General features: G+C 61.9%; 1 protein-coding gene across 2 annotated transcripts in view; it reads right to left on the bottom strand.

Annotated features, from left to right (window-relative positions):
• Positions 1-290: 290 nt before the first annotated feature.
• DYNC1H1 (dynein cytoplasmic 1 heavy chain 1) overlaps positions 291-28,000 on the bottom strand; it is a 64,861-nt gene continuing 37,151 nt past the window's right edge. Inside the window, exons 29-78 of one of the 2 annotated variants that reach the window (XM_047796549.1) lie at positions 27,338-27,497; positions 26,165-26,408; positions 25,814-25,997; positions 25,491-25,703; positions 24,735-24,973; positions 24,421-24,577; positions 22,544-22,771; positions 21,885-22,115; positions 21,648-21,788; positions 21,211-21,444; positions 20,909-21,115; positions 20,708-20,829; positions 20,160-20,325; positions 19,069-19,232; positions 18,228-18,357; positions 16,913-17,046; positions 16,083-16,197; positions 15,835-15,996; positions 15,529-15,743; positions 15,233-15,437; positions 14,205-14,378; positions 13,984-14,103; positions 13,673-13,793; positions 11,951-12,146; positions 11,490-11,607; positions 11,198-11,413; positions 10,424-10,636; positions 10,187-10,314; positions 9,158-9,311; positions 8,283-8,429; positions 8,037-8,187; positions 7,644-7,897; positions 7,432-7,566; positions 7,248-7,342; positions 6,973-7,147; positions 6,700-6,775; positions 5,811-5,971; positions 5,610-5,721; positions 5,463-5,523; positions 5,251-5,374; positions 5,040-5,153; positions 4,291-4,461; positions 3,956-4,173; positions 3,763-3,866; positions 2,259-2,470; positions 1,773-1,926; positions 1,310-1,452; positions 1,025-1,193; positions 771-898; positions 291-638 (exon numbers count right to left, since the gene is read on the bottom strand). In XM_047796549.1, coding sequence (XP_047652505.1) covers positions 510-638; positions 771-898; positions 1,025-1,193; positions 1,310-1,452; positions 1,773-1,926; positions 2,259-2,470; positions 3,763-3,866; positions 3,956-4,173; positions 4,291-4,461; positions 5,040-5,153; positions 5,251-5,374; positions 5,463-5,523; positions 5,610-5,721; positions 5,811-5,971; positions 6,700-6,775; positions 6,973-7,147; positions 7,248-7,342; positions 7,432-7,566; positions 7,644-7,897; positions 8,037-8,187; positions 8,283-8,429; positions 9,158-9,311; positions 10,187-10,314; positions 10,424-10,636; positions 11,198-11,413; positions 11,490-11,607; positions 11,951-12,146; positions 13,673-13,793; positions 13,984-14,103; positions 14,205-14,378; positions 15,233-15,437; positions 15,529-15,743; positions 15,835-15,996; positions 16,083-16,197; positions 16,913-17,046; positions 18,228-18,357; positions 19,069-19,232; positions 20,160-20,325; positions 20,708-20,829; positions 20,909-21,115; positions 21,211-21,444; positions 21,648-21,788; positions 21,885-22,115; positions 22,544-22,771; positions 24,421-24,577; positions 24,735-24,973; positions 25,491-25,703; positions 25,814-25,997; positions 26,165-26,408; positions 27,338-27,497 — 8,124 coding nt within the window. In that variant the 3' untranslated portion in view covers positions 291-509. The remainder of the gene's footprint in view (positions 639-770; positions 899-1,024; positions 1,194-1,309; positions 1,453-1,772; positions 1,927-2,258; positions 2,471-3,762; positions 3,867-3,955; positions 4,174-4,290; positions 4,462-5,039; positions 5,154-5,250; positions 5,375-5,462; positions 5,524-5,609; positions 5,722-5,810; positions 5,972-6,699; positions 6,776-6,972; positions 7,148-7,247; positions 7,343-7,431; positions 7,567-7,643; positions 7,898-8,036; positions 8,188-8,282; positions 8,430-9,157; positions 9,312-10,186; positions 10,315-10,423; positions 10,637-11,197; positions 11,414-11,489; positions 11,608-11,950; positions 12,147-13,672; positions 13,794-13,983; positions 14,104-14,204; positions 14,379-15,232; positions 15,438-15,528; positions 15,744-15,834; positions 15,997-16,082; positions 16,198-16,912; positions 17,047-18,227; positions 18,358-19,068; positions 19,233-20,159; positions 20,326-20,707; positions 20,830-20,908; positions 21,116-21,210; positions 21,445-21,647; positions 21,789-21,884; positions 22,116-22,543; positions 22,772-24,420; positions 24,578-24,734; positions 24,974-25,490; positions 25,704-25,813; positions 25,998-26,164; positions 26,409-27,337; positions 27,498-28,000) is intronic. The other variant, XM_047796550.1, reaches the window with a different exon arrangement.

The raw sequence follows: 28,000 nt of genomic DNA, 5'->3' as shown, positions 1-28,000 counted from the left end.
GTGAGGCCCCCGCACAGGCCAGAAGCCGGTTTCACCGGGGACCACACCCCACCCACCCTGGCTGAGAATGGCACGTGGCCGGTCACCCCACCAAGCGCCTCCATCTGCGGCTGCCTGAGGACCACGGGAACGAAGGCTCCAAGTAGGGGACAGCGCGAGGCCCCATCTGTGACGCACAAGCCCCCTGCGCCAGGGGCTGCAGGCGGGTCCAGGGTGGCCTCCGGGTCAACAGAAGCTGAGGTAGCTCGGCCCGCCCGCCCGTTCCTGGCTGAGATGAGGCCGGAGCCGTGTCATGCTTAGTGTTTTATTTCGTACAAGCCACCCGGGGCCCTCCAACCACGTCCGTTTCCCGCCCGCGTCCACGCCCGCCGTCAGGCTTCATGCCACTTGCTCCAGCCTCACCATCGACTTCCTCTGACACATCCGTACCCACCAAACGTTTTAACGATGGACAAAGATTAAATATTAGTTTGACTGTTCCAGAAAGGGAGCGCTAGAAAAGGTGCGTTTCACTCGGTGCAGAGGACGGCGACGCCGCGCTCGTAGAAGCTGCGTGGGTCCTCCTTGGTGGCGATTTCGAAGTCCACCGTGAAGATGAGGTCCGCTCGGGTGAAGTTCAGGTAGACGGGAAGCGTCACCTGCGGGGAGGGCGGGGTGCTCGCTGCTGCTGCTGCTGCTGCTGCTGCTGCTGCTGGGGGAGGGGGCGGGGGGTGGGGGCGCCCAGGGACGCAGCCCTCCCTGGGGGCCCGCAGTGGCCCCTGCCCGCTCACCACGTTGGCCTTTTTCTCCGCGTTGGTCTGCTTGACCCAGCGCAGCTGCGTCAGGGGCAGGACGGTGGAGATGGCGTTGGACAGCGAGAGCTTGTTGTTGCTGCACGTGGCCCCCTGGAGCTTCAGACCTGGGGAGGGAGTCGGGGGCTGGGGTGCAGCACCAGCGCCAGGGCCCAGCCCCCGGGCGGACCTACCACTCGCAGAACCACCAGCAGGGCCCCCCGCGAGGGGCACTTAGAGCAGCCCCCACTCACCCGTGACCCCAAAGCTGCAGGCGTCCAGGGTGGCGCTCTGGGAGGTGGTGACAATGACCTCCAGGCAGAGCTCCTCCAGGGACCAGCTGTTGGCCTGGGCCACGTACTGCCTGGTGGCGGTGATGTAGGCCTCGGGCACAAACAGGCCTCCCAGGCACACGTGGATGTTCTGGGGAAGAAGCAGCCCCGGTGAGGAGCCAGGCCCCATGGTCCCTTGGCCCGGCCCGGCCCGGCCCAACCCGCCTGCCCCCCCCCCACCCCCCGCCCCGGAACAGCCTTCGCCACCTTCAGCTCCTTGGCACCCCCAGAGGCAGCGGCCTGGGAGACGCTCTGCAGCTGCTTGATCCTCTCGCTGAAGTCCGACACCCACTGGATGACGGTCATGCCGGCGGGCACCGTGTAATGGGACCAGCTCCGGGGCAAAATCCCTGCAGGCGAGGGCCCGGCGTCCGTCCTGACCGCGTCCCCCCGCCCAGGTGCCCACATGGGCTGCTGTCCCACAGGCACCCTGGGGACGCCCAGCACATGAGCGGCTCCGCGGTGCTGGCCCTCGGGCCCCGTGGAGACACCCGGGCCCCTGTGCCTTTGGACCCCAGGCCCCCGCCCCCCGTGTTTCCCCCGAGACGGCAGAGGTGGGTAGAGCCTGTGCTAAGCAAGCGTTCAGGGAACCAGCAGAGGACGAGAACGAGTTCTTGGGGCGCCTGAGCCCGCCCCCCTGGGACCCGACCCCGCGGCAGCGAGCGCGCACCTTTCACCAGCTCGTTGATGAGCGTCCGCAGGTAGTTGGTCTGCTTCTTCTTGCCCTCGCACACCTGCACCACGTCAGCCAGGTCCTGGCGCACGTCCTGCAGCAGCCTGGCGCCCATCTTCACCTCTCTCTCAAAGAATCTGAACAGGGGGTCCTGAGCGTGTGGACGGGACGGACAGAGGAGGCCGGAGTGAGAGGGGCTGAGAAGAAAACCAGGGCACCTGCCCCGGAAGCCCCGGACGCAGAGCCCCATGCAGGCCACTCATGGCGTCACCTGGGCGCTGCTGTGAGCGGGCGAGACCTCCGTGAAGCCGGGCCCCCGGCAGCTGCGGCCCGTGCCGCACGGAGGGAGAACGGCGGCGTTGGCCTCCGTCTCCTCGCGGGAGACGAGCCCCTCCACTCGGTGTCTCTGGCCAGGCTACCGAGGCCCGGCTCTGCCCCCCGCTGGGACCACCCCAAGCCCGCGGACAGGGGGGCGGCCGCCACCTTGATGTTGTCCACCGTGCGCTTGAGGTGGCTCAGCGTCTGCGGGATGAGGTGCAGCCAGTTGGAGGCAGTGGTGTGCAGCGTCCTCATCCAGGCGGGGCGCCCGTCGGCCGTGGAGTCCGTCCGCGTCTTCTTCTCCGTCTCCGCGTAGGCCAGGTCGTCCTCGTCCTCCAGCATCTGCATCTTCAGCATCTTGCTGATCATGTCCACGCCTGCGCGCGGGGACGGCAGCAGGGCGGAGGGAAAGAGGACAGGGACCTCAGGCCACGCAGTGCGTTTGGACAGGAGCAGCCGCACAGCCCGCCAGGCACCACGCAGCCCGGGCTTCTAGAGCCCAGAGGGCGGCCCAGCCAGAAAGGTAGGGCGGTCCGGCCAGAAAGGTAAGGTGGCACCGATAGAGGAAACACCGGTCGGGGGCTGAACCAGCGGCAAAGAGTAGCGGCCTGGGTGCCCCAACCACCTGCCTTGTTAACGCGTGACCGCTTCTGGCCGGGAGGACGCTGTGGTAGCCTCAGGCGTGCTCTGGACTCCGCCTGTCCCTCCCTGTCCCCGCCTTAGGCTTGGGGTCCCCACCCCCGAGCAGCGCTGCCACTGTGGGGCTGGACCGGAGAGGCTAGGGCTCCCTTTCCCCAAGCCAGGCCCATGTGTATTCACGTCTCACGGCCTCCACGTGTGGCACATGACCCTGAACTTCCCAAACTGCGCGTGAGGTCCTGAGCCGAGCCCTGGCACAGGCCGGTCAGTGGTCACTACGGGGCTGAGGGGACCCAGCTGCTGGTCACCACAGCAGGCAGCGGCAACCTGAGAACACGCGGGCGCTTCTGCGCTAGAGAATGCCCCCCGCCCCTCACCAGCACCCAGGCCTTGAACCCTCCTCTGCTTCCTGACCGGATCCACGACTCAACTGCTGAAAGCCCGCCGCTCCCCTTAGTCCCCTGAGGGGCCTGCCAGGGCCGCCACCCCACAGTGAGGTCCTGCCTGCCGGCTCTGGGCCTGGCAAAGCACTCGTCTCCTGGCCTGTGTCCAGAAGATGTCTGGCCGAGATCAGCGCTTCAAGTGAGGGCGTCTTAGCCCCGGGGGGTGGAGTGCTTATCCAAACAGCTGCCGGGCCCCAGCACCCCCAGCTCTGAGTCCCTGGGGCGGGGCCTGGGAATCTGCATTTCTAAAGTTGCCGGTGAGGCCGTGGCTGCTGGTCCGGGGACCACACTCTGAGAACCACTGGGTTAGGTGCCTTTGTGAAGAGCCTTAAAATAAAGCTCTACAAAGTATATTCCAATAAAAGAGGCTAACAGCTTTTAAATGTCACTTAATGCCAGGAATTCAATATTTTAAAGGAAAAAAGATGAAATCATTTCTGAATCTAAGACAAAACCTAAATGCAACTGACTGCCAGACCCTGACATGGATCCTGAGCCTTCTCCCCAGAACAGGCTGTACCGCGGAAGAGATGCCCACTGGAGCAGGACGTTGCCCCCTGCCGTGGCGGCGGGCGGCGTGTACCCACCCTGGGTGGTGAGCAGGACCCTCTCAGCGTTGTTGGGGAGGCCCAGCCAGGAGGGCGTCTGGGTGTCGGGGAGCAGCTCCACCCACTGCACGAACTCCTCCCTCCTGGAAAAGCAGCACCGTCGTTACCACCGTCAGCGCGGCGCCGGAAGTGCCTGCTGTCTGCACGGCGGGTCCCGGGGGAGGGCACACACCTGATGCCGTCCGGCATTTGGATGTCCTTGTGCCCGTCGACCTTGCAGGCCAGCTTAAACTCACTGTCGAAACTCCTGGTGGTGAAGAGCCGCTCCAGGAACGTGTTGAGCAGACGCTGGTCGAACTCGTTGTCCACGCGCCCGCCGTAGATGGACTGGGCCATCAGGGTCTTCAGCGCTGACCAGGGGATCTTATCTGGCGAGATGTTCTGCCTCCCCTGGGCAGGAGCGGCTGGTCAGCGCGTGGGGTGGGGGCTCCCTCCTCGCCCCCACGGCAGACAGCACCCGAGCCTCACGTGCCCCCTTCCGCCCCAGCAGACACAGCCCAGGCCTGCCTTTGCCGTGTCGTCCAGCCACGTGTCCACTGTGTCGCAGGCCGACCGCAGGTCAGACTCCCCGAACTCATACTTCTTCGACCAGCCCAGGGGCGCGTAGCGTAGGCGCTCCTGGATGATGGCGTGGAACCAGGCCAGCAGGAAGTACAGGCGCGCACGCTCGTTGGGAGACTAGAGGGGGACAGTCAGCAAGGAGAGGTCACCCAGAAGCAGCCCCTCGATCGAGGAAGCAAATGCGTGCCGAGCCCGCCGGAGTCAAAGCCTCGGGAAGCGCTTTCCACGCAGCAACACCAGACCCCCCGGCCTGAGTGACGAGCGCGAGCCCCATGGCCAAGAGAAAACCGGGCCGGTGTCCCACTGCAAGAGATGTGGCTCCAATCACGCCGGTAAGAGAAGTTATCTGGCCAACGAAAAATGACTTAAAAGACACAGTTTTCTAAAAACGGCAGAAAAGGAGGATTATGAGACAAAATGTCTGTTTTCGTTGGTCTGGTTTGTTGGGGGGCGGGGTTTGCCCATGGCATGTGGACGTTCCCAGGGCAGAGACTGAACAACCCAAGCTGCAGCAGTGACCACACTGGATCCTTAGCCCATGGAACCACCAGGGAACTCCGGATTACGGAACAAAAGGAAATAGCACTGAAGAAACAGAGGCAGAACTGCTGCAAAATTCATGCCATGACCCCCCGACCCGCCGCCCACGAGCCCCAGGGTCGGCTGCCGCTCGGTGCAGGCCCCACGGTGCCCACCTTGCAGATCCGAGAGACGGGGACGCTGCTGAAGGTCCTCAGCATGTTGGCCTTCACCCCCGGGGGCGGCTCGAACACGAAGATGCGGCCCGCGCGGAGCAGGTTCACGGGCACCTGCGGGAGGCAGGGCGCCCGTCACCGGCACTGTCTCCGCCGCCGGCTCCGCGCGGGGGGGGGGGTGGGGGGGTGCCGAGCCCACTGCGCCACCCACCTTGGGGTTGATCTCCATGGTGAGGAAGAGCCTGAAGCAGGCGTGCGGCTGCAGGGAGTGCAGCTTCTTCTCCAGCTGCATCAGCCAGCCCGGGGCCAGGTGGACGTTCTTCAGCATCACCCACCTGCGGGCGGGACAAGGCCCCCGCCTCAGCGCGCGCCGCCCCGGGTCCCTGGGCTCTTCTCCGGCCTCCCAGGGCAAAACCAGCCTACCTGCCCGACTTCACGGCTGTGTTGATGGCCTTGTCCGCCTGGTTAAAGCCTTCCGCCGAGCCTGGTACCAGAACGCCTGGGGTCAGCACGGTGGCCTCGGGCCGCAACGCCCCCGCTGAGCGCTGAGGCCGCGGGCCCTGCCCTTACCGATGGCGATGGACGTGATCTGCGTGTTCTGCTCGGCGGCGAGGTCCTCCACGTGCCCGCTGGCGTCGTAACCCGGCACAGAGCACATCAGGACAGGGGTGTTTGGCTTTACCTGCGGCCGGGGAGTCGGAGAGAGGTGAGAGCACGGCCCAGGCGACAGCGTGGCTGCCGAGGAGGGGAGCCCGGGCGGCCGGAGCGCACCTCTGTGTCCACGATGTGGGTCAGGTCCAGCGGCTGCTCCATGATGGACATGAAGGACTCCCCGAGGTTGGTGGACACAAACACGTGGGCCATGGCCAGCAGGCGGTCGGGGCGGAAGGCCTGGATCAGGAGCAGGCGGTGGATGGCCTGCCCGATGGGAGCTGAAACGAGGCAGGGTTGGGGCTCTGAGACGCGTCCCCGCCTGGGCCCTTCCCTGCTCCGCACATGCAGCGTCCAAGACTCAGCTCAAAGCACACCCCAAAATCACGATGTCCCTCCCATCCTCTCTGCCTGCACGTTGTCACAAAAGCCTCTAGTCACAGCTGTGACAAGGCCTATGCCTGGGTCTCTTGGCGGGTACCGGTGGCCCTGATTTTTAGCGGCTGCGTATACCTGTTCCTGGAGACGCCCTGAAGTGTCTCAAATGCTAAGTCACAGGGACCCCACAGTGACCGCTGACCTGGACCTCACCCGCCTCTTCCTCCCCATCGGGCTCAAAACCAGCCAGTTTTCCCTAAATGCTGGGCAAGGACTTTCCAATCTATTTCTTTCTCTTTTTTTGGCCAAACTTGTGGCGCGTGGAAGTTCCTGGGCCAGGGATTGAACCTGTGCCACAGCAGTGACCTGAGCTGCTGCAGTGACCATGCTGGATCCTTAACCCTCTGAGCCACACAGGCACTCTCTCTTTAGAAACAGGAATTTAGGAATTTTTGCTTTCCTACTTCCAAGCCGCTCCCTAAAGTTTTAACACCAAAATACTCAGGGATCTGAGCAGTCAGCGGCTTCTGTTTCTCGGGAGCAGCAGGATGGCCGGATCTAAGCAGCAGAGCCCAACCTTACGCTCGGGTCCCGACAGAAAAGGACAGGGAGAGGCCTGGCCGGGGCTTACTTGCAGGGTTCTCTTCACTCCAGAGGTGCGGCACCGTCTGCTCCGGGGAGCTGCTGTCCAGCCAGATGCTAAACTGCTGTGGAGACAAAGGTGGAGGCGTCTCCGTGGAGCAGAGCCCACCTCTGCGGGCAGGGAGGGCGGGACTGATGCGTGAGATGTCGGATGTGAGAAAACCACACACCACGACCTTCTGGGTTCCACGCGACGCATGAACCCTTGTCGCCGACTGCTCTGGGACAGCTGTCCAGAGGCGGTGCACCCAAGACCACTTACCTCGTCTGCCTGGACCTTCGCGATGAGGTCTTTAAAGGCAGGGAGACAGCTCAGCCTCACCACGGCTTCCGCCTGCTCCACGGTCAGGCCCGGGATCTTGGGTGTGGAGCCCGCACTCAGCACGATCTCCTTCCCTCGCAGGAAGTGCTGGAACTCGGCCTCGTAGGTGGGCTCCCTGGGGGGCAGGGGGGAGAGTCAGCGAGCGTCTCTCGGATGCACGCGCCATCATTGGAAGACCAGTAACGGCTTAGGGAAGAAAAAATCCCCCGACTCACCCGACGGTGCCCTTGAGCTTGATCCTGGCCAGCAGCATGGCGAAGGTGATGTGGTCCTGGTGCAGCATGCCTCGGGCCACCCGGTTAAACGCCACCTGGGGACGGAGGCAGGAAGCACCGCCGTCCCTGGAGAGCGCCCCCCCACCCCGCCCCCCGTCCCCCACCCCGCCGGGCCGCGCGGTACCTGGAAGAGGTCCTTGGTGATGATGCAGAGGCGCTGCGTGTGGTCGGTCACGCCCTTCAGGTTGGGGTTCTCGTACAGGACGTTGTGATAGATGTCCAGGAAGAACTGCAGGGAGTACTGGTACAGGAAGTGTATCTGCAAGGGCGTGGAGGCGCGTGAGCAGGGCCCGCGGGCGAGGCGCCCCCTCCCCGCCCCGCCCCCCGCACGCTCACCTGCTTGAGGGACTCCATGGTGAAGTAGATGCTGCTGCAGGCCGTGGACAGGGGCAGGTACTGCTGGGACACGGTCTCTACCTCCTGCATCACGATGTCCGTCTCCTCCACCTTGCGCGTCACCTCGGCCGCCTCCCTCTTCAGGTTCTCCAGGGTCGTTATGATGGTGTCGTCATCCAAGATGCGTCCCTTCACCTCGTTCAGGGCTTGGAGCAGCGACTTCTCCAGCTGCCGTAAGCGCAGCTGAAACTCCCCTTAAACGACCGAAACACCCCGAGTTCACTCCAGCGCTCGTGTTCTTTCCAAGGAAAGCTCTGAAGCGTCGGGGAGCAGGCGGAAGCGCAGCCCCTAAGCTGCGCGCAGGGTCCAGATGCTGCGGGGCCGGAGCTGTACCTTGGAGTTTGAGAAGGTCGGATCGTTTTTCGTCCACATCTGGTCTTTCTGCTTTGAGAACTTCATTGAGACACTGGCTCTGCAAGCTGCTGCGGGTGACGGTGAAGTTGACAAAGGTCACCCGGGAACAGAGGTCCGGGGGGAACTCCACCTGCCGGGAGGGGCCACAGACCAGGCGGCGGTGACGCGGCGGCCCCCGCCTGCCGCTGCCCCGCCACCTCGTGACTGGAGGGCCTTGCTCCTTACGGTTGGGTCTCGGGTGGACAGGAAGATGACAAAGGACGGCGACAGATCTATGTCCTGGTCCCCGAGGGTGATCAGCACTCTGCCTCCCGTTCGCCGGACCTCACGGTTCAGCACCGGATTCAGAACTGGGTCGTAGCTCTCCACGTCCTGTGTGTACATGGGAGAGCTGGAGACGCTGAGAGCCTCACAGCCTTTATTTTCCTCCAAATAACTGGCTCCCTCCTTCAGAGAAGGGCATCTCCCCACAAGCCCCCAGCCGTTTAGCCCTGCACTGCTCCCCACGTGGCTGCTGGGCACACGCAGCTACTTGAGCACAAATAAAACCCCCGTCCCTTAGTGAACTGGCCCCGGGAAGCGCTCAGCAGCCACCGTGCAGTTCAGCACAAGTTCCAGGGCGTCTCTTTCCCCGAGGAGTCCCAGCGGGCAGTGACAATCGAGATGACGTGCAAGTCCTTCTTCTTCTTCCCTTTATGGGCTGCAACTGTGGGGCAGGTTCAATCCCTGGCCCAGGGACTTCCATATGCCATGGGTGCAGCTAAAAATGTATTTTAAATCAGCTGCGGCCTGCGTAAGTGCCCAGGCTAGAGATCAAAGCCATGCCGCAGCAGTGACGATGCCAGATCCTTAACCCGCTGCACCACCAGGGAACTCTCTCAGTGAAATTTTATGCCCCAAACTGCTTTTGTTGGACTTCTTACAATCTCAGACCTTCACCTTTGCGTTCGTATCAAATGACATCTGACAAAGTTCCAAAAGCGGCCCTGTCATCATGCGGTTCAGCTCAGTCCACCTCAGCTGCGTCGGCAAACACCTGAAGCCAGCCCCAACGGGCAGGGCCTCCTGGAGGCGGGGCAGGAGGACGTCGAGGCACCCACCTGGACCAGAAGGGGGTTGCCGAATCGCAGGGCGCTCTCCAGGTTCTTCCGGAAGGCGTCGTCCAGGAAGCTGGTGCGCGTGATCTTGCGGTCCTTGTACTCGTTCATGATGAACTCCGTGGCCTGCCCCGAGGGGTCGATGATCAGCGGGTACCTGCAGGCGGGGCGGGGCGCAGGTCAGAGAGGCCGGCCCGCCAAGCCGCCGGGCCCAGGCGTGTTTCCAGGGTGAGCGGCAGAGACAACCCGGCCGAGGATGAAGGCTAAGATCCTCTTTCCGAGGACCTTCTGTGAGGAGGAGGCCGCTCGACCCAGGCTCTGCTAAGGGCTGGAGCTGGGCCTCTTCTCTGTCCGGGACACAGAGGTGCTGCTTCTGTTTGAGGGCCGAGTGCACTGCGCTGGGACTGCCCTGGACAGCAGTGTGAACACCAGAGCTGCGGCAGCACCAAGAGCCGACAATAATCCCCCGAGAGATGCTGTCCTGACACCCATAAGGCACAGAGAGGCCAATGCGATTTGTCCAGGGTCACACAGCTCATTAGCTGCACCCATGGACGTGGAAATTCCTGAGCCAGGGACTGAACCTGTGCTGCCATTGGAGCCTGTGTCACAGCTGTGGCCACGCCAAATTTGAACCCACTGCTCCACAAGGGAACGTCCTAAAAGCATCTTAAAAAGCACACAGTTCACACATGTGCTGGTACACAACGCAGAAGCTCCGGAAGGGGCTGTGGTAATAAAGACGCGCCGCCCTCCCCACCAGTCTCTGGTCCACGGAGGAGGTTCGGGCGTTTACAGACACGCGTGTCCACCGGGGGCGGGGTGGGGGGCGCATCCACTTCAGAAAGTTACGCAAGAACCACCGTCCGCAGAACAACCCGGACGTCCCGACATCCCGACCATCGGGGGCGGGGGGCCTGCAGGCCATGCCCGGCTTTCCGCTCACCTCTCAAAGGTGTTCGGTAAACAAGACCAAAATGACAGCACCGTCCACCAGAGTGTCCGGCGTGTCCCCGGTGGCCCGGCACGCACCTGTTGAAGCGTTTGAGCATGATGGCGTTTTCCGTGCACAGGTCGTCCGCGGGCAGGGAGCTGGCCTGCCAGCGCAGGCGCTCGTCGGCGTTGGACAGGTACTCCGTCCTGGCGATGTCTGTGCGGAACTGAAAGCGAGCGCACTTACCCTCCCACGTCCTCGGAACCACGGGGGCCCCGCTGCGCGGCGAGGCCGGCGCATCGCCTCCCAGATGCCACCTGCTCCCGGACGGCTACCTGGATGTTGGCTTGCTGCAGGTGATGGGACCAGGTGGTGAACAGGTTCTGACGCATCTGCTGGTCAAAGTAACCCGCGTAAGCGATGAACGCGGCGGACAAGAGACAGTCCCCGGCGATGGTGGACATCTGATTTTTGAAAGTTTCACTGGTTTTCTCCCAGCGTTCCCGTTCAGCAGACAAACTCTTCAGAAGCGCAGTGCTCCGGTTTACCTAAGAGGAAAACCAAGCAAGACCTAGGCTGAGAAGCTCAAGTCAGTCCCTGCCCATCGCGTGCAGGGTTTGGGAGGGCTGGACAGAGGGCGCCCTCGAGCCGTCCAGGCCCCCGAGGAGGAGGGCCCAGGTCCCAGACTGAGGCCGACACAGGCTCAGTCTGGGTGGAGGGAGCTCAGCGTCAGCCCTGAGGCTGTGCCTGAGCAGCTGTGGGGGCAGGAAGTGGGGGCCTCGGGGTGGAAGGGGCCTCTAGGTGAGGGCGGCCTGGATGGAAGGAGACTGAGGAGCCTGTTTTGAGGATCCCAGAGAGGGGTGGGTGTGAGCGGCGGGGCCTGAGAGGAGGCCGAGGGATGGACGGGAGGCCTTGTGGGAACACGCGGGGCCGGATCTGGCCGCGAGGCCGTTCACTGGCTTTAGACTGCCCGGCTGGTGTCCGGCTAAGGGCTCCCTACGAGCGCGCAGGGCAGCGCAGGTGAGGCCCAGGAGGCCCCCAGCAGCTGCCGCCGCCGAGGCCACAGCGCTCCGGGCGGCAGGAGGGCTGCCCGGCCACGGCGGCCTTACTTTGGCTTCGACAGCAGCCAGGTCCGCCTTGATGGCCTGGGCCTCGGAGATGAGGACGGCGTACTCCTCCTTGTAGCGGGCGATGCTGGCCTCCAGGTCGCGGATCATCTGCTCCACCTCGTTGGCCTTCTGCTGGTTGTCCTTGGCGTCGTCCTCCAGCTTCTGCAGCTCGTTCCGCAGGGGCTCCACCCGCTTCAACATGTCTGCGTAGTTGAGCTGCGGAAGGCGGGCCGGCTGTTGGTGAAGGGACCGGGCAGGAGGCCCTCCCATGGGGGCTCCCGCGTGGGCTCACCTGGGCGATGGCCCACTTGACCATGGGCCCGCAGGCCAGCGAGGCGCGGTTGACAATCTCGTAGTTGTAACTGGGGTTAGACATGTAATTCTTCTTCATCTTCTCCCTGATGGCATCGCTGCAAAGGAGGAACGGTGTTTCTAGGCACGCGCGGGGCAGACAGCCGTCTTTAGGAAATCAAAACGTGAAGACCGGAGCCCGTTCCCATCTGTCGCTCCAGGGACCAGAGGAGGAGCCAGAGGGACCCTTGTTCTCGGGTGATGGGGACACCGCTGCCGGGAGGGGCTGGAGGGGCTGCCCCCCGCCCCCCCCCGTTCCCCCAGGAGACCGGCAGTTTGTGGGCCAGAAACAAGCGTCCTGCTGCCGGGACAGGGGTCAGAGAAGCACCGTCCGGAAGCGGGGGAGGAATCCTGGGAAGGGTCTGGGGAGGCCGCGGCGGCGGCGTCTGCCTGCGCCGTCACCTGATCTCCTCGGCGGAGAAGTTGACGATGGTGGGGATGAAGTTCTCCCGCATGATGATGGAGCGGATCTGCTTCCAGTCCGTGGTGCTCTCGCCCAGCAGCAGGCAGATGGACTCGAGCGCCAGCTTCACGGCGGCCGGAGGGTTGGCCATGGACCGCACCTCCACCAGGTGCTGCTTCTTTATGGACTTCACGGCTGGGGGCGGGGAGGACACGGTGAGAGGGGCCGAGCCACAGCCAGGCGCTGCGGCCCCCTCGGAAAAGGGACAGGGGCTCAGAGATCGAAGTGCATGGAGGACGGTCTGTCTTACATCCCGGGAGGGCTGATGTAGCCAGGCTTTCACAGAATTACCAATGCAAGGAAAGGCTTATTACTTTTTAATAATGATGGTACTGAGCCCAGTTGCAACATGCCATAAAAAGCAGGATAGTATCGTTAAAAAAGTCTGACACATCCTCATTAGCGCCTTTACTTCTGTGAAGGTTTAAACATTTAAAAAAATAAGACTGTTCGTTTACTCTGCACCAGCTAAACAAAGACACTCTCAATAGGCTACAATTCAAACGTTATCGGACTGGCTGGGTGAAGATGTGGAATTAACAGTTCTAAAAAATGGGACTCCTTCCCACAGACTGAAACGCACATTTTCCCAGCCTAAACTTTTATTAAAACTCCTTTTTTTCCTGGCTGTGCCTGCACCATGTGGAAGTTCCCAAGCCAGGGATCCAACCCAGTTCACAGAAGTGACCAGGGACGCTGCAGCGACAACGCTGGATCCTTAGCCTGCCATATCCCAAGAGAACTCCTACAATGTTTTCAAACAGAAATTATTCAGTGCAGGTAAAAGCTAAATTAAATTCTCTTCTAAACCCAACTCTGAATGGAAATCTACACTTTGGGTGATGCATTTTATTTAATCTCCGCTTTTTTGGGCCACAGATGCGGTGTATGGAGATTCCCAGGCTGGGGGTCACATTGAAGCTGCAGCTCCCGGCCTGCACCACAGCCACAGCAACGCAGGATCCGAGTTGTGCCTGCCATCGATACCGTAGCTCACGACAACACCGGATCCTTAACCCAGGGAAGGAGGCCAAGGATTGAACCCACGTCCTCATGTAGATTGATACTAGTCCTAAGCCACTAGAGGAACTCCCTGGGTGGTGCATTTCAATTGCTCTCCTTGTGTGATGTAACGAGCTCAGGTTATTAGCAATACGTTAAAGGCTGGTGGGCAGGAAGGGCACAGGTTCAGGCCACTCCTGGCGACTGTGGACTGCAAGTGAGATAGCCTGAGGGGCATTGCCCTCCTCCCGCAGCATTTCACAGGCACACGACCGGACAAGGAAGTGACTGCATCACAACTGCATCAGTAATCACTGGTCAGACCAGGACACGCTCAGAAAACACGATGGCAATGCAGCATACTTTACATCCCTGGGTAGTTTTCAAGTCAGGGACTTATAAATGGCATACTTATGAAATTACTGCTAGATTAAAAAGTGTGGATTACTAACTTAATCAGTCCCTTTTCTCAGGACACGGGTCGCTACGCAGCCTAGCTTTGCGGCAATCTGGCTTTAAGAGACGAGGGCAGTCTGGGGTATCTGGAAAAACCTCTGGGGACGTAGCCACCACGCTTTTGGAAACAGACACAGCTGGGACCTGGGAAGGCTGTGCCGTCCCCCCGCCCCGGGGCCAGGCCTCCGACGGCGTGCACACACCATTCTGGGCCTCGATGACAGCCGGCTCCACCTTGTCCAGGTCCTCCTTGACGCTCATCTGTTTGTCTGCGATGACTTCCTGCTGCTTGTGCAGCTGCTCCTGGATTTCCTGGCTCATGACCTGGAGAGGAGGCCGGCTTAGCTCTGGGGTCCGTGCTGATCAGGGTGTTCCGTGAACCCTACAACAGCACACCCTGGAGACCCACCCACCCACCGCGGACCTGTGCCCCCAACCATCTCAGACCAAACTCCCTCACAAGACTGAGCACGCCTGGCCCACGCCGGCCCCGGTTCCGGAAACAAACAGGTACCTTTTTCTTCTCAGCCTCCTGCTGGTCCTTCACCATCTTTTTCAGCTTGTCGTTGGCCGCCGCGTTCTTCACCTCCAGCTCCTGGCTCTTGATCCTGAGGTCCCGACGCAGCTCCTCCACCTGCGGAACGAAACCACACGAGGGACCAGAACCACGCAGGGATTTACCTACCAGGAGCTCAGCCCGCCCGCCGCCTCAGGGACAGGCATGCCCTGACGAACCTGGTCCACCGTCTCTTTGATCTTCCTGAGCCCAACGTTCAGGTGCATCTGCTGCTCCTCCAGCTCGCTCCGCTTCTCGTGGAACAGGTTGGCGTAGTGATTGATGAAGTCCAGGTAGTGGCGAGGCGTGATGGCCATGGTTCTGCCTCCTCGCTTTGCCAGCCGAGCATTCGCCTTTTAGAAAATAAAGCCAATCTCCTGACTCTCTGACCTCAAAATCCACTGTTCTGCCTGTGTGACGTGGTGGTGCGGCCCAGCCCTCAGGAGTCACGTCCCTCGAGCGGGGGTCTCACTCAGCCCCCTGCGAGGTCTCGGGGTGCCCGCATGCCTAAGCTTTCTCCTCCAGCTTCTCCAGGAGAGGGCTCCACACACCGCCCCTACATGAGCGCCAGTCATGCCCTCTCCCCTCTCCGGACTTGCAGCAGAAACCAAATGAGCCACAGCATCAGCCCGAGGCGCCGAGGGGTCAGCGCTCTGGTCCCTCGGGGGAGGGGTGTCTGAGGCTGGCCAGGGAGCTGCCCCACCCCATGGGTGCGGGGGTGGCAGGGCAGGGCCCACTAGGAGCCACGAGCTCAGGTGGTTTTCACAGGGCCTTCCAGAAGGTAGCAGGCTGGACTCTTCTAATACAGAGAGCCTAAAGGAGGGACAGCAAGCCGGTCCAGGCAGGTCCAAGCCAGCACCACAGCCTCTGCGGCTGCGCTCCCACATCAGTTCTGCTCCTGCCACCATGGCGGAGCTGGCCCCCAAAGCCCAAGACACCTATCACCGGGCCCTTCAACAGAAAGAGCACCGACCCTGGGGCGGGGGAAGAACGGGGGCCTGACACGGCGCCTGCGCGGGGAGAGCGGGGCAGACGCCCCACAGGGTGAGATGCCGTCAACAGAGCTAAGAAAACAGGTGAGAGACACGCATCTCTTTCGCAAGTGCCAGCACAGGGTCAGACAGGAAGCACTCGGGTCTGTGTGCTATCAGTCTAGCTCCACCTCGGTCTGGTTTTGCTTTTCCCACCACCTCAAGACCAGACCCACCTGGTGAAGAGTCTGGTGGACAAACACACAGCTGTTCACGATGGCCTCCCGGTGGGACGGTGGCTGCGGCAGTTTGTCGTACACGACAGGCATGTAATCGGGCACGACGTAGTTCGGCTTCTCCAGGTCCATCTTACTGGTGAACTCTTTGCCGACCTGATACAGAGCTTCAGTGGACCAGTCCCCGAACCAGTTCAACACACACCTGCGAAGGACGCCACACGTCAAAACAGCTGCCGAGAGAGAGCAGGGCCGGCCCTCGGGGGGAGGCCCAGGGCGGAGGGAGAGCGGCGGACCTGTTGAAAAGGGCGGGGGACGTGGCTGCGCGGTCCTTGAGCCCCTCCGAGGACGGGTTCATGGTGAAGACGACGTGGAGGTTGCGGATGACCTGGCTGGTGAACCACTTGTAGAGCTCCTCGTGCGAGTCCAGCATCAGGCCCTCCTTCTGCGCGCCCTCCTTGCACTGCGTCATCAGGGTGGCGTACTCGTCTCCTTCGAAGAGCCCGGGAACCTGGGAAGCAAGACGTGCCGTGGGGGCCGTGGCCGGCTGGGCCTCGGCTCCCGGCGCCCCGGGCCACGCACGCGTGCAGGTCCCGGCTTACCTCTCCGTTGGCCAGAAGCGTATTCATGCGCTCCAGAAACCCAGAATCCAACACGTTGGACTCATCCATTATAAACGCTATCTTTTCGTTTTTACAGCCGGAGCGTCTCAACACGGTCCGGAGGTCTTCGTCGAAGTCCTCCCCCGTGTACTTCCTGTGCACCTACGGAAGCGGGGGCGGGTCAGGCCCCTCCTTGCTCAGGAGGCTACACGCGTGAACCAGAAAGGAGACCCCACGACCAGCCTCACCTTAATCTGGTAGACGCTCAGACCGTTCATCCAGGCCACAAAGCGGGACAGCGTGGTCTTTCCTGCGCCGCTGACACCAATCAGCAGCAGGTGGCCTTGTGGCTGACGGAATATCCTGAAACGTGATCAGAAAGGATAAACTGTGAGGCTCTTATGCTGCACGGCCGCTTCGAGGCTCAGGTCCTAGACCGTTCCAGGATTTCATCTACAACATCTGGAGTGAGTTTTTTTTTTTTTTTTGCTATTTCTTTGGGCCGCTTTTGCGGCATATGGAGGTTCCCAGGCTAGGGGTCGAATCAGAGCTGTAGCCACTGGCCTACGCCAGAGCCACAGCAACACGGGATCCGAGCCGCGTCTGCAACCTACACCACAGCTCACGGCAACGCCGGATCGTTAACCCACTGAGCAAGGCAGGGACTGAACCCGCAACCTCATGGTTCCTAGTCGGATTCGTTAACCACTGCGCCACGACGGGAACTCCATGGAGTGAGTTTTAACTTGAATTTGCACACGGAACATTTATAGAGCCATCGTTATTTGCCAGGTCCAGTGAGGCTGCAGAGATCAAAGGCACGGAGCTGTCCTCCAGCCAGAGGATCGGAGGGGACAGGCCAACTCCTGCAGAGCACGAACGGCGGTAATCGTGGTGGGGGTGAAGCCCAGGAGCAGAGGAGACCTCTGCTCGGCAGGGGGTCCGGGACAGCAAAGCTGGACTTGGAAGAGAAGGGGGAGCCGCTCTGCAGAGGCGCGAGGCAGGGGTGGGTGGGTGGGGGGCAATTAAATCAAGAGCAGCTCAGGGGAGCGGCGAGGACGCAACGACGGAAACCCACCGGTCAATCCTGAGCACGTGGTCCAACACCTCGTTAAACAGGACCAGAGGCACATCGAGCTCTTCTTCGTAGAAGACTTTCAGCCTGGCTTTGACATAATCTCGCAACTCTTCCTGGTCCACTGGGATGTAATCCTGCAGGAGAAAAGGTGAGACCCAGTCACGGAGAAGTCATCTTAGTTGTTAGAGCAAAGGGGGCTGTATTTCCATATACCGGGAATTCGTACCTAGAGCCTAGACGTCAACAGAAAATTCTAGCAACACGGAACAAACCCCCCTGCTGCCCTTGCCTTGGCCTCGGTCAGGCCCCTGGCTGGCCTGCCCTTCCTGACAGATGGAGGCCGATGAATGCTTATGCCAAGGGTAAGGCTCTCCCAAGACGGGGCCGTTCCCAGCCTAGGAGACTGCATGCCTGATGGAAGACTGGCCTCAGCCCTGAACCACACTGTGGCTGGACAAGATGTGCGTCCAGGCTGTAACTTACTCAGATGCCCTGCTCTCCTTTTCAGAGAAAAGGACAACTCCTAGCTGTCCAGGAACCGCTTCATATACTACAATGCCAAAGAGAGCTGCAGCTTCATGCAAGCGATTCACAGCTGTCCTGTTTCTACCATGAGGAAAGTAAAAGCAAGGGGAAGCAGAGACGCCCTCACCGCAGACATGCTGGAGCCACACCTTCTGCGGGCTGGAATCCACAGCTCTTGGAACAGCCACGCTCCTGGGGTTTTCTGCCCAAAACTATCAATGGCTGCAAACCCCCCATGCATCATGGCAACAGCTTCACGTCAGCACACCTCAAGTCAGAGATGCCTTTTATTTATTATTATTATCATTATTATTATTTTTTTTTTACGGCCATACCCGCAGCATATGGAGGTTCCCAGGCTAGGGGTCAAATTGGAGCTATTGCTGCTGGCCTACGCCAGAGCCAGAGCAACACCAGATCTGAGCCACGTCTTCGACCTACACCACAGCTCACGGCAACGGTGGATCCTTAACCCACTGAGTGAGGCCAGGGATGGAACCTGCAACCTCATGGTTTCTAGTCAGCTTCATTTCTGCTGCGCCGCGACGGGAACTCCTAGAGATGCCTTTTAAAAATTAATTACTGTGGCTGTGCCTGCAGCCTGCGGAAGCTCCCAGGACAGGGGTGGAACCTGCACCACAGCGGCGACCCGAGCTGCTGCAGTGACGATGCTGATCCTTAACCTACTGCGCCCGCCAGGGAACGTCCTAGAGACGTTTTTGCCTAGCAGACAATCTAACGGGAGGGACGGAAGAGGAGGGAGGGCCCTAACTCGCCCTCAGCTCGTTACCTTCGACAGCCAGTTGCTGTACAGGATGGGCCGGCTCATGGCCTTCTCCTTGTCTATGTTGGGAAAGTGCTTCAGAGCGACCAGATCGATGTTTTCGTCGGTCCACCGCCTCTCCTCGTCCTCCACGAGTCTGTCGGGAGGAAAGCAACACGGGTTCGACCCTAGGTGCAGGCCCGGAGACCAAGCGCCAGGTTTTGTGGGTGGTGTGGGCCACTCCAAGGGCTCCAATCGCAGTCTTTCATCAGAAACACTCACTTTCTACAAACGGAAGAACCCGAGAAGCTAAACTCCAGACGACTTAAGCGACGTGAAGCTTAGAAACTAAATATGAAAACATTACAAAGAAATGCAAACCTGATTCTAGTTCCTAAGCTTGCTTAACAGAAACGCCTCCAGCATCAAGGGGCAGAAGGGAAGAGAAACAAGGACCCGAAGGGGCGCAGCTGTGGCGACGCGGGGCTCGCGGAGAAAACCGCGCAGCCAGGAGGGGGGCCTCGCCGAGCCGGAAGGCGGGGAGGACCCTTCCGAGACGCGGCGGGCTACCGGGTGAGGCCGGCGGGCCCGGACGCCCGCCAGAGGTGAGAAGCACAACTGCTTTAGCAGTTTGACTCGAAACAAAATTTTATCTTTGACATGTTGAGGAATTTGAGACATTAGTATCGCTGCTCATTTTTCCCTCTTTAATTAAAAGAGGCAGAATGAAAGCAGGTCACATGACATAAAAAGACCGTTTTTTAACGTGGCGGAACTCCAAGACGAGAGGGTAAAACGGCGCCTCCCACCAGGGTAGCCCGCCTCGTGCAGACACCAACTCCCGGGGCCGGGAGGGTCAGGGCTTCACCTGTCCTGGAAGAGACGGAGGGCTTCGTGGGCCCAGATCCGAATGAGGCCTTCCACTGGCAGCGTCTCCAGGGGCCTCAGCGCCTCGAAGATCCCCCGCACCCAGCGAGTCATCTCTCGGGGCGAGTAGATGTAGTGAGGCTGTGTGTCCTGCGTGAATCGCTCCTGCGGGAAGGGGAGAAGGGGCATGTCCGCCGGCTCGGAAGCGGGGAAGAGGCGGAGCGCTAGTGGCTCTACCCTGAGCACAAAGGATCTAGGGCCCGGACCATCCCAGAACGAATCAGTACGTGCGGTCGGCACTGCCGCTCAGGACAAAGTCAGACCCAAGTTGCTCACTTCCTGCTGACACTTACTTTTAAAGACTTAAATGTTAAAAAGTTAAAACTACAAAAAAAACTTCTTCTAGAGACACTTAAGAGCTACACTTAATGATGTTAAAAACGGCATCAGAGAAGGGCCTGCTGCGGCGCAGTGGCTCGGGTTGCTGTGGAGCTGTAGCTTCGATCCCCTGCCCACTGCAGTGGGTCAAAGGATCCAGTGTTGCTGCAGCTGTAGCTCAGGTTCAATCCCTCGCCCGGGAAGCTCCATTAAAATAAAAAGTACAGGAAAAAAGCGCAATTACCCACAATTTAAACTATTTCAATGTATCAGAGGCAAGTGCTCCGAAGGGAAGCTGAGCAGGATGGCTAGCGGAGTGCAAAGCTGGCTCTCCCCGGAGCCCACTGGCGGCGAATGCAGAAGGCTTCCCAAAGAAACACAGGTCAGCGCCACGAGAGCCCCTTCTGCTCAGCCGGTGGGGGAAGGCCCACGCAGTGAAGAGCTTTCAAAGCCGAAAGCTGCGCTGTGGGCAGGGAGACCCGTCCCGTCCTGAGAGGTGCAGCCCCACAGTCCCAGACCCAGCAGAAGCACCAGACGCAGACGTGGCGGTGCTGGTGAGACGGGAGCGTACGCCTCCTTCTAGAAACTGCCTGGCACCGTCTCAACCTCGTCGGGGGACGGCTGCACGCACACGGGCCGGACGAGGACAGCGGGGAAGAGCTGACACCTTGGCGTCGCAGTGGCGGCGGTGGGGGGGTGGCGGTGGTGGCGCACCTGGGACATGGTGTAGAACTCCACCATGGCCGCCGTCAGCGGCTCTGCGTACGTGCGCAGGGACGGGACGAGGCGCAGCATGGCCCGGTTGAAGGTGCCGTAGATCTGCGTCAGGGAGGCGGGTCCCGGGTAATCCACGTACACCACCGGCACGTGGCGCAGGAACCTGCACGAAGACACGGGCTCAGCCGACCTGCCCCGGCCCCACGGCGGGGGGCGGGGGGCCTTCCTCCCCCAAGCACCGGCTTCACCCAAACGGCTCAGGCCTGGGGCTGACACCAAACAGTAGGAGCAAAAAATCCCAAAAAGCCCCAAGCAAAGGTGGGACGATGGCTCAGGCTTATTGCAGCCTGGTTCGAGCCCTAGAGGCACGCCCAGGGCGGTGGAGGCTCGGCTGTGTGCCTCTCCCAGCCTAACAGTACAGGGAGGTAAGCCAGGAGGGGCCTGCCCGTGGGCAGGACTCTGGTACCCCTCCAAAAGGAAACCCCTGTTTAACGCGACCCCGGAACGGGTGTGGGCGAGGCCAAGGAGTCCACGGGCCGCGTTACCTGTGAGAGAGGGGCTTTCGTCCAGGATCGGTGGGCGGGTTACAAGCCCCAACGAACTGGATCCTCTCCAGCTTCACCCAGGTCTGATCGGAGGTGCGGTAAAAGCCTCCGTGCTCCACCATCTGGGGGGAGAGAGCGGGCGGGTCAGCGGCAGGGGCGAGAGGGCCGGCGGGGCCGGGGGCCTGGCGGACGCACGCGCACCTGTCTGATGAAGGAGATGACCCTCTGCGTCCCGTACTTGTCCATGTCGGGCAGGTTGATCTCGTCACAGAAGAGGACCAGCCACTTCCCCAGCTGCACGGGGGCCAGCACCACGCCGTTGGGCGTGCGCCTGTACTCGCAGTAGTGGTCGAAGGTCTTGAGCAGCAGCTCGGGCGTGGTGGCGCTCGAGAAGTTAAGGCCCACCACCTGGCGGGGGGAAGACACGGGCCCAGTGAGGACAGGCCAGTCCCCCGCTCTGCACCGAGCCCCCGAGGCCCCCCGCCGGCCCCCCGCCTCGGTACCTCCATGTCGGGCAAGGCGCGGAGGGCGCTGAAGAGCGTCATGGTCTTGCCAGACCCGGGAGGGCCGCACAAGACCAGCGGCTTGTGCTCGGCCAGCCAGGTGTACAAGAGGGCTTCGTGGCGGACGGTGTCCAGGGTCGGCACGACCACGTCCGGGGCCGCCACCTTGTGTGTCTCCACTTCGATCTGAGGCACCTTGGCCTGCCACGGCGACCACTCTCCGCTGATGGACACCTAGGCACACGGACGGCGCGGGTCGCCCTGACCCGCCCTCGAGCCCCCACCGACAAGGCCCCCTCCCCTCACACAAACCAGAACCTCCACGGTGACCTGCGTGCCCCACACCCCGCAAACTAAGAGGACAGACCCCGCGTGAAAGGGAAGGCGAGGGCTGCCGGGGGTCGCGCTGGCCCGCCGTGGCCAGGACCGGCCCTTACTTCGTAGTCAATGATGGGTATGTTGGGGGCGGCGGGCAGCGGCACCGTGGTGATCCGCCTGATGTACTCGCCCAGCTCCGCTCTCATCTTCAGGCGACTGTCCCCGGACAAGGACCAGAGAATGGCATAGACCAGGTAGCGCTGTCGAAGGGAAGGGAGCGCCCGCGCCAGTCAACCTCCCACGCAAAGGCGAGGCGCGACGGCGACGCCCACCGAGGCCCCGGGGCCGCGCCCGACCTGGATGTAGCGCTCCAGCTGCTCCATCTGCATGGGGAAGTCGGGGTGGTTGGCGTTGTACTGCGCCACGTTGCGGCAGGCCTGGTGCAGCATGGAGAAGAGCGAGCCCAGGCAGCGCAGGCGCGTCAGGTCCATGATGTGCTCCAGCTTGAAGGCGTGCTCCAGGGCCTTGGTGACCAGGCCGTTGGGCGTGAAGTACGGCTGCAGGGTCGTGGCCGCGTCCCTCTGGATCTACGAGGGAGGAAGGGGGCACTTCAGAGCCAGACTTGCGCCTGTCCTCACGGAGGCCGGGAGAGGCCAGGCGGCTCGGGCAGCAGAGGCGAGGATGGGAAGAGAGCAGAACGCGGCTCTCCTTTCTCCGTCCTGGTGGTTCTCAAAAATCGCGCTCCCTGGCTGATCTTCGCTGTCGAAATGGGAAGCGGACGCCTTTCACCAACTCGCGGAGAAAACCAAAAGCATGCTTCATGGTTTCCTGTGCACGTTTTAGCTTTCGAAGCCACGACTGCTGGCTTCCTTAGAAGCGAGAGAGGGACAACACTGACCACGCGAACGTCCAGCGAACGCCCGGCCTCAGCAGAGAAAAAGTGGCCACCTCGCTTCCAGAGGCTCGGGGGACGCCGGACCCCGCTCCGTGCGAACGCCCAGCCCGGCCCGCGTACCTGCAGCATCGGGGAGGCGGCCTCCTCCCCCTCGTCCTCTTTGCCCTTGCGCCGGCGCTGGGCCTCGTCCTCGCCTTCGTCCAGCGGGATGCTGCGCAGCCTGGCCAGGAAGTTGTTGAAGATCATGTCGGTGCTGAGCACGTCCTCGCTGAACCAGACCATGCCGCAGCGCGACACGGTGGCCAGGGTGGCGTACTTCAGGTCCTGCACCTCGAACATGATCCGCACCTTGAGGGAAAGGTTAGCAGATTTAACAACACGGGTCTGGCGCAGACCTGGCTGCCGAAACTACTTCAGCCACAGACTCACTGAAAACTAATTCATCTTTTGTCTTTTTAGGGCCGCACACGCGGCACATGGAGGTTCCCAGGCTGGGGGTGGAATCGGAGCTATAGCTGCCAGCCTCCACCAGAGCCACAGCCACGCGGGATCCGAGCCGCATCTGCGACCTACTCCACAGCTCACGGCAACACTGGATCCTTAACCCACTCAGCGAGGCCAGGCATCGAACCTGCAACCTCAGGGTTCCTAGTCGGATTCCGTTTCTACTCCGCCATGAGGGGAACTTCTGAAAATGTAATTTAAACCTGACTTTTCTGCCCACAGTTTAAAAGTAAAAATATCTGTAGCCTGCATCATTACAACATTCGCCAACCTCTCCCCACAGGACTCTGGGCAGGAAAAACCCCGTGTGGGGGCGGGGGAGAAGAGCAGCGAGCTCTCGGAGGAGCAGAAGCAACAGCTCCCTGGCCGGGGCTGCCAGCTGTGGAGGCAGAGCCTCACCCCCGGGTGCAACGGCCACGCTCCGGGCTGGAACCCACTCGGCGCTCACACTGGTCCCACCAGGCAGGCAGGGTCTCCTTTTACACAGGGGGGTGGCACCCTTGCCAGGGTCCTGTTGCAGGGAGGCAGTGGGGCTGACGTTCAAACCAGACACTCTGATCGCAGAGCCTTCACCTCAGCACCAACACAAGGGGATCCACCTCTTTCTGACAGTAGTTAGACGCCACTGCATAATGAGTCCAATGAGTCTAAGAGCCCTAAGCACCCTCGGCGTGCCCTCTGCAGGGTGGCCTCACCAGCGGCTCCCTCTCCCTCATGCCCACCTCCTGGCACTACCAAGTCCCACTGGCACAAGCGTTGAGTTCCACCCACAAGCCAGTCACTTCCTGGCGCCTTCACGGCCAAGCTGGGCCCATCGCTGCACCCACCCTGCCCTGCAGGACCCTCCAGCCAGGGGGCTGTAAACAACCAGGTTCCACTGCCCCTGCCCAGACCCCCCAGCAGGAAGCCCCAGTCCCCACGGTGATCCCAGCCTGACGGGTCACCCGAGTCTCTGCGCAGGTCCTGCGCCGCTTGCTTCGCGCACCCGCACACTCCTGCCACCCGGCCCTCCAAGGGCCCGATGTTCTCACAGCTTCCAGCCCCCCAGAGCTCAGCACCCCCGAGAAGCCCCCACCTCTCAGCACCGCCCCCCGGCTCTCCTCCTGTCTTGTTTCCTCTGCAGCACCGTCACCGCGATCCAGCCCGCCCTCGGACCAGAGAGCAAGGGTTCTACCCACGCGGCTCACTGCTCTCCTCAGCACCCACAACAGGGCCCGCTCCAAAAATGGGGGCTCAGAGTAGAATGCACGCCCACGCCGGACCCGCCCCGCGCACTCATCCGTCAGCCTGATGCCCATTTCCCAGGAACGGTCCCGAGGCCTCCACAGCGAAATGCCTCCCCGAGCCGCCTCCCAGGCTCCTAACTACAGGCGCCCCGAGGGAGGCGAGGCCTGTGGCGTGTGCCTGGGCCGTCAGCAGCCAGGCCCAGGAAAGCGCGGCTCGCCAGCCGCAGAGGAGGAACGCTCCCGCGCGCGCGACACCCGGTCACGCACGTTGGGTGGAAGGCTGAGGCGCTCCCCGTTGGGCAGAGTCAGCAGCTTGTTGTCATCCAGCACCGAGTTCAAGTTCTCCACCCACTCGGGGTCCACGTCGCCGTCAAAGACGATCCACTGGCGCTTCTGCAGCTCCCCTCTCACGTTGTCTATGATCCTGGCAGGAGGAGGTGAACACGGCGCGTGACTAGGATTCTAGACCTCACCCTCCAACAGGTCCTGAGGCGACTGACTGCGCTCACACGGTGCCCCCCTGAGGGCACAGCACCCAGGGCCCGGGCGTCCAGGGCGCGGCGCCGTCCAGGCGGACTTACTTCCTCAGAACGTGTGTGAACAGCCCATCTGTCCACTCCCGGGTGTTGGGGTCCAGGGTCCCGTAGAGGTGGTCTTTGCTGATGGCTTTCGGGTCGATGATGTGGGCCACGCCTTCCACGCCCTCCAGCCTCTCCAGAGCCTTCAGAAGGACGCGCCAGGCCATGCTCTTCCCGCTCCCCGAGGGCCCCACCATCATCAGGCCGTGGTTGATCTGGGTGATCTGATAGAGCTGGAGAACCTGAGGGCCGAACACACCAGCCGCGTGACCACCCCGCGAGGAAGGCGCAGGCTCCTGGGCCACCCCTCAGTCGCCAAGCAGGAGGCGGGGCCCGTGAAGCCCTCAGGCGAGCACGGGGCTTTCTCACCAGAGACAGGCCGCACCCACAGCCAACATGGGGAGGCTTTTAGCCAAACTGCGGGGAGCCGCCGAGGCGCAGACCCACGAGGAGCTCTGCAGACGGCGGAGGCCGTCTGAGCCGGGACAGTAGCCCTGCTCGGCACACGCAGTGTGGGCACACAACACACCTTTTTCCCCACGTGACTCCACGGTGGAGGGAGGGAAGAAACGCCAGCGCACAGCGTGAGCCCCGCCCTGCCCCGCGCATCCGTGCTGTCAACCCGCGGGCCTCGCCGTCCGACTGCTTCCACCACGGCCCACGTTTCCCGCCACGATCCCCTCTGGTCTGCACCTTCCGAGGACGAGTTACGCCACGTGGGGGCGGTCTCAGAGGCTGTGTGGCCACAGTTACACTTGCCTTTTCCACCCACATCCCGCCGACCTCCTCGCCGTCTCCGTAGGTCAGGTACATCTCCTGGCACACCTTCTTCAGCTCCTCCCGGAGCGCCGTCATCTCCCCGCGGTGGTACTGGACCCCGGGGAACACGTCCGACAGGAGGCTGAAGAGCAGCGGGATGTCTTCCGCCACCAGCTTGGGCACCATCGTCTCACAGACGCTCTGAATCAGGATCTGCGGGGAGGGGGCGGGGGGGGGTGAGCTCATCCCGGGCCACCGCACGGCCCCCCAGCCCCGGCTTCCCGAGACGGACCCCGCCCGGGGCCGGGGACGCCCACACACACCTCTTGCTCGGGAAGGTTTTCCGCGATCTCCCCTTCGTCGACCGCTTCCCCGCGCTCCTCCTTCTCCCTCTTGATCTTCTGGATCCGCTCCCTCTTCACGTTTCCCGCGCTCACCAGCACGCTCTTGAGCGCGCGGAGACCAAAGTCGTAGTGGCTTTGAGACGAGAGCTGCTCATCACACAGCCTGCAAGAGAAAGAGGCGTCTCTCAAACCAGCACACTTCACACGACCGCGCCAGCGGGCAAGAGGTCAGAGGGGACACACGAAGGACGCGCCGCGGTCACACAGGCAGGCGCGAAGCGGCCCATTCAGCGCGTGTGCCGGAGACGCGGCCGCGCCCGCGCTGCTCACTTGAAGAAGGGGACGATCTTGTTGGCCAGGACCTCGGCCGTGCGGAAGCCCTGCGAGTACAGCATGACCTGCGCGATGAGCTGCCGGTCGGGCTTGGTCATGGCCAGGCTGCGGAACAGCTTCTTCAGGTTGTCCGGGAGGTTCGACCTGCCCGCGTAGCCGGGGTTCATGGTGATGAAGATGGCCATGTCCGGGCTCACCTTCACCTGCTTGTTCAGCAGCTCGCAGGTGATGGGCGCGGAGGCTGCAAACAGGGGGGCGGTGCGGAGACGCGTGACCGTCCAAGACCCCCAAGGTCTCCCCACCACCCGCCCAGGCCCCCGCCTCCGCGCCCGCCCAGGACTCCGGGGAGCTGTCCCAGATGCGGCGACCGGGGCGCGAGTCCAACCCTTCTCTTCGTGCGTTCCTCTGGGCCGCAAGGTTGGCGCAAGCACAGATGCAGCCCAACAACAGTCGCGGGGATAAAAAATCAACGTCGTAACAGAACTGACGGGCTCAGAGCACGAGAACGACCCCTTCTAGGGTCATCAAAAAGCCAAAAAACAGGAGTTCCCGTTGTGGAACACAGCAGCTAACGAGTCTGACTGGCATCCATGAGGATACAGGTTCAATCCTTGGCCTCACTCAGTGGGTTAAGGACCAGCATGGCTGTGGCTGTGGCGTAGGCCACGGGCTACAGCTCTGACTGGACCCCTAGCCTGGGAACCTCCATATGCTATGAGTATGGCCCTAAAAAGTCAAAAAACAAAAAAAAAAACCCACAACCAACCAACCATCCCCCCCCCGGCCCTAGAGATAAAAGTGCATTTTCTGCGTGAGAGACCACCGGGCGCACGCTCCTCTCCACCAGGAGGTCCGGCAAGACAAGTTGCTGTCGCCCCGGAATGAGCAGGAGCGCGACAGCTACGCTGTGCACGCGGGGTATCCAGCATCGGTGCGTCTATTCGTTCCTCTAGGTCACGCCCAGGCTCTGCGATCAACTGGCGAGTGAAGCAGCCCTGGAGGCTGAGCAGGCCTCCCTTTCATCCTAGTCCGGACTCAGCCCTGTCTGCAACAGCCAGTCCAGGCAGCACAATTAAGCTGTCCCTTATTTCTAATCCAAGCGGCAAGCGTGTCTGCCTGGAGCCCCCTCTGCCCTCTGCAGGCCACCTTCGGGAGGAAGAGGAGTCTCACCCTTGTCGTGGTTGGGGCTGGAGTGCTCGCGCAGCGCCTCCTGGATGCACTGCACCTGCTGGGACACGGCGGACAGCATCCGCTCCTCCAGGCGGTTGAACTCGTCAAAGCAGCCCCACGCGCCCACCTGGCAGAGCCCCACGAAGATCCGGCCCATCGCCTGGAACGGAAAGAAAGGGGTGAAAACCCCCGCCTCGGGCTGGCGGCACAGGGCTCGGGCGGGGCTTGACCCCGGCAAATCTCATCTGTCTGCTCCTCTCTGACGTGGGAACAGCACGGCCTCCCCCCGGGCGGCGAAGGTGGAGTCAGCTTCACCAGAGTGGCAAGGGGCCCAGCCCCACACACGGCCAGCACTGTCAGTAGCGAGGGGCACGAGTGTGCAGAGGCAGCGAGCCGCACTCTCCCTCCTGCGCCAGTCAGATCACAGCGACACAGCTGACACCTTCTGTTGTTGAGAACACCTTCCCTTAACGTCTGCTCCCTCCCAGACGCAGACGCAAGAAAGAAGACGCTACCCGACAGCGCTGACCTGGCAGGCGTGACGCTCACGCTGACATCAAGCACGGACTGGACCCCAGATGGCTCCCAGGCCCGTCCCCACAGGACTCAGGGCAGGGGAGCCCTGCCGAGCCGGAAGGTGCTACGCCCCCCTCACCTCACAGC

The sequence above is a fragment of the Phacochoerus africanus genome, chromosome 9 (genome assembly GCF_016906955.1).
Source record: "Phacochoerus africanus isolate WHEZ1 chromosome 9, ROS_Pafr_v1, whole genome shotgun sequence".
Lineage (NCBI taxonomy): Eukaryota > Metazoa > Chordata > Mammalia > Artiodactyla > Suidae > Phacochoerus > Phacochoerus africanus.
The sequence above is the reverse complement of the archived record's forward strand: the minus strand, read 5'-3'. Positions and strand labels throughout refer to the sequence as shown.